This window comes from Eucalyptus grandis, chromosome 9, assembly GCF_016545825.1.
Source record: "Eucalyptus grandis isolate ANBG69807.140 chromosome 9, ASM1654582v1, whole genome shotgun sequence".
Classification (NCBI taxonomy): Eukaryota; Viridiplantae; Streptophyta; class Magnoliopsida; order Myrtales; family Myrtaceae; genus Eucalyptus; species Eucalyptus grandis.
In genome coordinates, this window is record NC_052620.1 from 17,101,768 (window position 1) to 17,110,840 (window position 9,073).

Consider the following 9,073-nt stretch of genomic DNA (forward strand, 5'->3'; position numbering starts at 1 on the left):
AAATCATGTCTAGGACTTGGTTGATCTACCACCCAATCGCAAGGCCGTTGGAAACAAATGGGTCTTTAAGATTAAGCGAAGGGCGGATGGATCAATTGAAAAGTATAAGGCTTGCTTTGTGGTGAAAGATTATACTCAACAAGAGGGTATAGATTATGAGGAAACCTTTTCACCAGTTATAAGGTTTGCCTCAATACACCTTATCCTAGCCATCGTTGTACATTTGGACCTTGAATTACATCAAATGGATGTAAAGACAGCATTTTTCAATGGAGAACTAGATGAGAAATTCTATATGAAGCAGCCAATAGGTTCATAGCTAAAGGTCAAGAGCATAAAGTTTGCAAGTTTCATCGCTCAATATATGGCCTTAAGCAATCATCTAGACAGTGGTATCTTCGTTTTCATCGAGCCATAACCACTTTTGGTTTCATGATAATCGAAGAAGATCACTGTGTATATGTCAAGTGGTCCGAAAATAAATTTGTGATTTTATCACTTTATGTGGACGATATTCTATTAGCTAGAAATGACAAGATTTTGGTTATCACCATAAAAGAATGGTTGTCCTCCAATTTTGAAATGAAGGACATGAGAGAAATTGCTTATATATTAGGAGTTAAGATCAAAAGAGATCGATCAAGGAAACTCCTTACTTTATCACAAGAGTCTTATATTATGAAGATTTTTGAACGTTTCAATATGCAGCATTGTAATCCCATTGATATCCTTGTCATGCAAGGTGAAGGCTTAAGTACTGAGATGTGTCCTAAGATTTTAGAAGAAATTAAAGTGATGGAAATTGTTCCTTAAACTAGTGCGATCGGAAGTTTGATGTATGCTATGATTTGTACTCGACCCGACATATGTTATGCCGTGGGATTGGTGAGCCGATATAAATCAAATCCCGATCAAGCACACTGGAAAGCAGTGAAGAGAATCCTAAGATACTTGAAGGGCACCATGGACTATCGACTTTGTTACCAAGGGAATGATTTACGCCTATTGGGCTATTAAGATGCGATTAGGGTGGAGACCTAGATGAGCGTAAATCGGCTTCTGGATACGTTTTCTTGCTCAATGGAGGTGAGATTTCTTTGAATAGCAAGAAACAGACATGCACGGCCTTATCTACGATGGAGGCTGAATTTATTGCATGCTCTGCCGCAGTGCAAGAAGTAGTATGACTAAAACGTTTCTTTGAAAATTTAGCCACTGTCACGGAGGTTCAAGACCAGTGATAGTTTATTGCGATAGTCAAGCAGCCATTGCCTATGTGAAGGATCCCAAGTATCATGGAAGGACGAAGCATATTGACATAAAGAACAACTTCATCAGAGATATTATAGCGTAGAAAGAAGTGATTCTACAATACATTTCAACCGATAGAATAGTTGAGGATCCATTTACGAAGGTTGTTCCTAGAGATATATTCTTGACCCACAGGATGTCACTAAGATTACGTAGAATATGATATGTGTTATTGTAGAGGATCATTGGTTTATGTATATATGGACATATGTATTGTACCTGTTTGTTTAGTGATGACTTGATATTTTTTCAATAAGTACAAATCCATTATGAGACTAGTACAATCACACATATATTATTGGAAAGTATGTTAGCAGGCAATGATTGGCTCACTTACACGAGCAATCGCCTCAAGTGCTAATAGCACGTTGAGATGAGATATTATGTACAAATAAACGCTGAAGAGCAAGTTTGATACATAAAATAATATGTCGCATTGATTGAAGTCAAGATGAAGTCTGTGATTTGTTTATAACAACACCGAACATGATAGTCCCACAATCATGTATGCTTGAAAGATGCCGGATCTGAGTACTTAATTGGGCGCTATAGAAAGCAAGTTGATATAGCACTTGAGCTAAACATGAGTGCGTGAGAATCACGTGACTATGTTTAGGCTAAGATTCGTATAGTAGATATATTTAAATTATGACATATGCTCTTATCAAAAGAGAAATCCACTATAGCATATAATTCATAATACATGTGCATTGTACGACCGACAAGGGAAGGTGAGTGAAATTATCCATATTTACTTATCGTGTGAGTCATTGAGGTAATTTATAATTTACCTCATTTCGTGCCCTATGTTACTTTTGATTATGTTCTCGAAATGAAAGATTAATGTTGCTACTTTAGCATGTTATCGGCGGTCATGAATATATATGGCCTTATTGGACGTGTATAGGAAAGCAGTTGTTCTGAAATAGAGAGAGGCATGAGTGCGAAGGAAGACTATTGTTGTTTTACATCCATCACGTATATTTACTGGTCAACCGATTATATCGCCTTATATGGTTGTGGATATAATTATAAATACATTGTGTTTTTTGAGAATAGTCAAGTATAACCTTTAAGGAATAGGTATACTTAGACTGATGTAACAAAATATGTCTGGGGCATTGTGAGACATCGATTGTTTATTTCTTTTCGGGGTTGTAGCCATTATGTCATCCCTAACAAGTGCATAATTTGAGCTCTCAAATGCATATGTACTCACTGGTCGCATGGCTTACTTGCTAGTATGAATTGTTTTGTAAAGTTGATGAATATTGAACGCCTTATATTCTTGAAAGAGAGCTATCAAGCCCATCATGTCCAAGTGGGAGATGTAGTATTTTATTAATTAATACATCTATGATGGGGTGCGATTGACATGCACCATTTCGCCTTGATATGCTACGATGAAGGAATGTGATGGGATCATATAAAAGACCATTGAAGACAACCATTGGACTGGTTGGACGTATGTACGTTGAGAAAGTTTTCTTCCCTTCTCTCCCCTTTCCATCAAGGTGTTCCATTTCTTCTTTACGAGAACAGTTTGCATTTACGCCGTGGAAATCAGATGCTTTCCTTGTGATCGCATTCGGACCAACGTGAGGTATTTTGTTTGTGATTCATCCACAATTCAACAATCATTTCAGGTCATTTATTGTTTGCATATCGGATAAAGGTAAGTCGTCTTCTGCCGACTTGATTTCCAACATCTACTTTACCTACTTTGTATTGAGTTGTCAACTTTATTTGCCTTGATTAGCAACCTCTTACTAATGCTTTTTAAATGTTACAAATCTAAATTGGTACGATTCATCAAAATTTCTTCCATAACTGTATTGGTTTAGCAACTCCAATTCGAGCTTTACTTAATTTTCCAACTTTTATTTTCCTTTTACAACACATTAAATTTACCCGTTTTTTTTTCCTAAAAATCACCAACTTGATTTAAAGTTGATTACCAAAATTTTCCCTTTTTCGGCCATTAGTTACGGGCTAGGAAGCACCGACATTCTCTGAAAGCCTTCGTGTCATGTTGGATACTTCGACACGTGTCTGACACTCTCGAACATTCTCTAACACTCGGTCATCACGTGTTGGAAAATCTGACACATAGTCAATTTTTTTGACACTCTTTGACACTTGAGTTAGAATTTCAACATGCAAGTTTTCGACACACGATTCTGACATACGAGGTTAATTTTAAAATTTTCAATAAATGAAAGATCAAAATATATATGTGAAAGAATAAAAATTAATAATAAAAATAACAAATTAGGAAAAAAGGAAAACCTAACATTTTATTCTCTTCTTTTTTTACTTTCACTTTCCATGATATACAATTTATCCACAAGTTTTTTTCTTTTTCTTTTGACACGTTTGACATGCAAGTCTAGAATGTGAGTAGGGGTGTGCAAAATACCCGGGAATCACCTGGACCGCCCGGAACCGGACCGGAACCACCTGGAACCGGTACGGTTCTTGGTTACAATTTATGAGAACTGGTGGGTACTGGTCCGGTTCCCAGTTCCATGGGCGGATCCACCCGCCCGCTTAGTCGGACGGACCAAAACCTTTATAATATTAAAAAAAAATTATTAAAAGAAACCCTAGATCTCATCTCACTCCCTTCGTCTTCCGTTCTCTCTCTCTTCCTCGATTCCTCCTAATCCTATCGCCATTTCGATTAGCGTTGACGCTGCTGCTCCTCCACCTCTGTTGTCTGCCCCCTCACTTCGGGAGCCCTCTACTAGCAATCCAATGCCGTTGCAGCCCCTACAGCCGTGACAACCAACGCTAACAAATCTCGAACCAGTCGCTGTGCCTCCATCGCTGCCTACGACTACTTCCTCACCATTAGTGCCTTTGACTACTTTCCTCTCACTATTGTTCGCCCTCTCACTTCGGGCCCCCTCCGCTAGCAATTTGACATCGTTGCAAACCCTACAGCCATGACAACTAACGCCAGCAGATCCCGAACTGGTCGCTGCTTACGACCACTTCCTCACCGTCGGTGCCTATGACTAATTCATGTACTCTCTCTCTCTCTCTCTCTCTCTCTCTCTCTCTCTCAAGCCTAATTTCCTTGGTTCTATCTTGTGTCCTAGATCAAATTCTCAAATGGGCTTTTTTTTTGGGTGAAGGAGATGTGTCGGGGTGCTGTTTGGAGTGAGAGCAGAGGCAAGAATGTGATTTTGGAGGTGGAGCGGTTTTGCTGCGATCGCCCCAACCCTATTTTGCAGGTTCTCGCTTGCTGCGAAAGTTCTTTCTTTTCTCCCCACCCATGATGTGCAATTCTTGATTCTTGTTGGAATCGTAGTCGGGGAATTGCTTGTTTCCAAAATGCTTGATTTTGGAGCTTGAGGACCCCTCTGAGTCAACTCCCAAGCAGTAATCTTCATATGCGTTAAGTCTATTATTTCAAGAAGATACATGTATGTAGACATCACTTGACATAGCGCTTTGCATGTGTAAATCATATTTGTAAATTCGCTGCATTTACTTCTCTTGCAGTCCACATCTCCACATACTTAAATTTGGTTTTTCTTTCTTTGATTTTCTTTGATGTCACGTAGTCGTTCTATATTGAAAACCAAAATTGTTTCGCGTCAAGATTGGTTCCATGGATTCACCCGGGAACCAGACTGGACCGCAGTCTGGTTCTCGGGTGGATCCATGCAACAAACGGGTAGATCCCGGTTCCAATTTTTTGGAACCGGTCCTTAGCGAGCGATTCCCGGTTCAAGGTCGGGAACCACCCGCTCGGACCATGTACACCCTTAAAAGTCAGTTACTTTTTTTTTTCTTTCCAAATTTTATGGATTTATTAAAATGGAGATGAATTTGTCAAATTGAAACAAGGAAGGATATTAATAAATGGTGAATTAATGTTTTCAATGTAAATTTATTTTAGAATTTTATTATTATCTATTTATTTGTGAATTTGAATTAGATTAATAATAATTTATTTATATATAAAATATACATATAATATACAATGTGTCCTAACGCGTCGGAATTCTCTATTTTTTGAGAAATGACGTATCGGCATGTCGTGTCGTGTCATGTCGCATATTGCGTGTCAATGTCGGTGTTATTGAGATTATGGGTTACCAACTCTTGTTTGATTCATTTACTGAATTTATTTTTCTTTTAATCATGAACTTTTATTATGAAAGCAAGCTGAATAGCACCATTGAATTGCGCTATTAATATGCAATTGGCAGAGAAGCTTGCGTAACGAGTCCACAGAGACCGCCTTGGACGCCCGAGTTCCGCAAAATTCTCATGTATCCTTTCTCACCCCAAGTCTCGCCCCACGAGTTCTTGAGCAGCCAATAGTCGACACCATTGGGGGTCTTCCCATATCCGACGATTGCGACGGCGTGGTTAGTGTTCTCCCCACAAGGGCCATTGGAGACGCCCCCGCTGTACTGCTTGAATCCAGGGCTGGCACCCTCGATGGCGATCGAGACCGGTTGTCTCGCCACAGCCTGCAATAGCAGGTCTTCACTCATGGGGATGTTCTCATACCCTTTTAACCGCGCTACAGCAATGGAGGCGGCTCGCTCGCCGCAAGTGCCCTCGACGCCACTGTAAGGGTAATTGCTTTCATAGGTCATGCCATGGTTTGGGCAATGTATTCGTAGGTTAGGTACATCCAACCCCACTTTCATCCGTAGTTTAGTTTGGAGTAGTCAATAAGCTGTTGCTCGGACAAGTCGACTAGTTTACTAGTCTTCATCGCTAGCATCGATTCCACAGCTGCAGTCGCTGCGAATGCCCATCAAGATCCTATTCAAGAATTAAAATGAGAAGCGCAACGGTGGTTATGGCTAGTGTATGTATGCAGATGGAATAAACACCGGAATTAGCTCAATAGTGTATGATTCGGAGTCACTAGGATTAAAGTTATGCCGAAATATTTCTCACATGCGACTCGTGGTTAGTGCCGCAATAATGTAATTCAATTGGCAGCATGCAACTATGTGGTTCGAATTACTTTAGATGACCTATTTTGAATTGGAACATGATTTAGTTTTATGGATCCAATTATGTGGTTTGAATTAAACCAATTATGAAATGGTATAATTTTTCTACCAATAGATCCATTGAATCCAACATTCCCGAGCCATCCAGAGAAATGTGTTGACGTAGTGAAAAAATCATTGTCTCTTATCCACCATATATAATATATTACACATCATTATTGTTAAAAATGTTTTATTGAGCTTAAGTAGCACATCTGTTGATTGTTTTCGAGGGCTACAGAGAATATTCATTGGTTCATATGAAAAAATTGTAAGCAAACAAAACCACAAGACAAGAAAAAATTGGGTTAAGGACCTCAGAGGATTATATTGTTTTGCTTGCTTTGAAATAAAAAGAAAAAAAATCACAATACCAGAAAATAATGTGCCGTTGGACAATAATATAATATGATTTTGTTACTCTCTCACCGCATCCTCCCTGATTTTTTATGCTGCCAACAACTCCTTTCTCAACCCAGTTTAAACTATCGGGACTTGAGTCATACTGTACTTGAAAGTGGTGGCCGCGGATGAATTCGAGCTCCTCGACGTCGCTCTAAACCCGGTGTATCTCGGGACAAACTCTTCCGTGGTCAAATCCGAAAATTGGTTCAGACCCACTTTGTAGCTATGATTAGCCGCTTTGCTGTTGAAGTCTTCGATGAAGCGCAAGGTCTCTAGGAAGATCCCGTACCGCTTCGCCTTCTTGAGATTATCCTTGTAAATCCGTCCGTGGCGGGCCATCCACTGCTCGAACTTGGCCAATGTGGAATTCGCAGGCGTCACGGCCGAAGTCCAAGCCCCTACACATAACAATACCATCAACATGTAGACCTTGATTTGCCTCTCGAGCCACGGAGCCATTGTCGAATGCCGAAGCGTATCAACGATGGATTGATGGCTTGGTAGTGTGCTTTGGGCTAATGTAGAGAAACATGAGCAAGCCATATTGTTAATCATATTTATGGATAAATTGTTAAGTAAATTAATTTATTAAATAAAAAATTGCATAAAGTAAGATTTTTTTTCTTCTGAAATTGGTAGTGAAATATCATTATTTTTATTGACAAAAATTAAAATCATCTATGAACTATTTATAGAAATATATAAAGATACCTTATTGTGTATAATTTTTAGTGTATTTCTATATATTCCTCAAATGTCTTAAATGCTATGTAGAAAAGCATTTCATCAGTATAATAAGGAAAAAGATTAATAATTTACTAAGAAAGTGAGCTTTTGAGATAAGAGGGCCAAAAAATAGATAATTTGTTATAAGATAAATGAAGAAGAAGAGACTTCTTAGCTTTATACTATATCAAAGAATGTAACCCACCCCACTGTGGATACGTTGGTTCGGGTGAAAATGAAGGATGGCATCTCTCTCCAATGCCTCATTGGACCCGCCATGTTTAATAGCCTAGCATCACCATAGGCCAGGCCTCCCTTCTTGCCCGGGAGAAGTATACTATTGGTGCTATAAGTTGTATACGACGCTCACTTTGGTGCCAGAAGTTTCTGTCGGATCACTTAAGTGCCAAAGTTTTTTTAAAAATGATCACTTTGGTGCCATCGTCGATTTGGTTGGCCGGAAATCCGACGTGGCAGTTTTTTTATTAATTTTTGATGCCGACGTGTATCGCCGGAGAATACAATCAGCATACAAATAACAAAACGACGCCGTTTACCGTCTTCCCCCAAATAAGAAACCCTAAATCCCCAATTTCGACTAGAACCGGAAGTTGAAAACCCTAAATCCTCAATTCGACCATTTTGAGTGCATACTTCAATTTTCTCCCAAAGTTATCCGCTCGCTCTTGTAAATGAAGGACATAAGCTTCAGCAGCGGCTCACATTCCTCTAAGAAAATCGAATTAGATGGTGAGTATTACTATTATTGTGGGTTATCGAGTTCGAGAAGAACATCTTGGACTCGGTTGAATCCCGGAAGAAAATTCCATGGGTGCGGTAGATATAGAGAAGGCTCGAAGTGCCAATATTTCAAATGGGTTGATAGGAAATTCTCTGATCAAGCGACAGAGGTGATATTGGAGTTACTTGAAAGCCGAAATCAACCTCCACCTATGTTAATGGACGAGTTGGAGGATGTCGACTCAATACAAGCTCAAATGAAGTGTTTAACATCTCTAGTGGACCATTTGAAGAGGGAGGTTTTAAGGTTGAAAATTGAAAGAAACTTTTATCGAGCGTTGATTATGTTCTTATTCTCGTGGGTAGTTTATTCAAATGTAAAATGAGTAATGAGAAGAAGTTTGTTGCATTTTTTATTTGGTAATGATTTACTGGTTTGCTAGTTTGCTGGTTTGCTGCAACTACAAATCATGGTGAAATTAAAGGATGGTGGCAAATTCACGATTGACCATTTTAGTGCCATAAGTTGTAAATAGTGATCACTTGAGTGCCAAATTTTTATAAAAGTGATCATTTAAGTGCTATTCGCGATTACAAAGTGATCACTTATGTTGCACAAGTTTTTAAAAAAGAACATGTTAGTGCCAAATGTCACATTCCAATGCACATTGTTCTTGCACCAGTTGGATTGCTGGTGCATCTTCTTACACTAGCCCATACAAGTGTTGATGTAACAAGATATACCAGCATCCAAAATGTTCTTGCAGCAGCACATATAACTAGAACCCCACAAATTCATTATAATCCACAACTTCAACTAGCAACAACAACATTGCAACAACAACAACATTACAGCAACAACA

At 39.0% G+C, this 9,073-nt stretch overlaps 1 protein-coding gene across 1 annotated transcript; it reads right to left on the reverse strand.

The window, feature by feature from the left end:
• Positions 1-5,516: 5,516 nt before the first annotated feature.
• On the reverse strand, positions 5,517-7,202 carry LOC108959571 (actinidain-like). Its single transcript, XM_018873368.2, has 2 exons — positions 6,850-7,202; positions 5,517-5,901 (listed from the first exon to the last, which is right to left on the reverse strand). The coding sequence occupies exons 1-2, from the start codon at positions 7,200-7,202 to the stop codon at positions 5,517-5,519; spliced, it is 738 nt and encodes a 245-aa protein (XP_018728913.2).
• Positions 7,203-9,073: the final 1,871 nt, after the last annotated feature.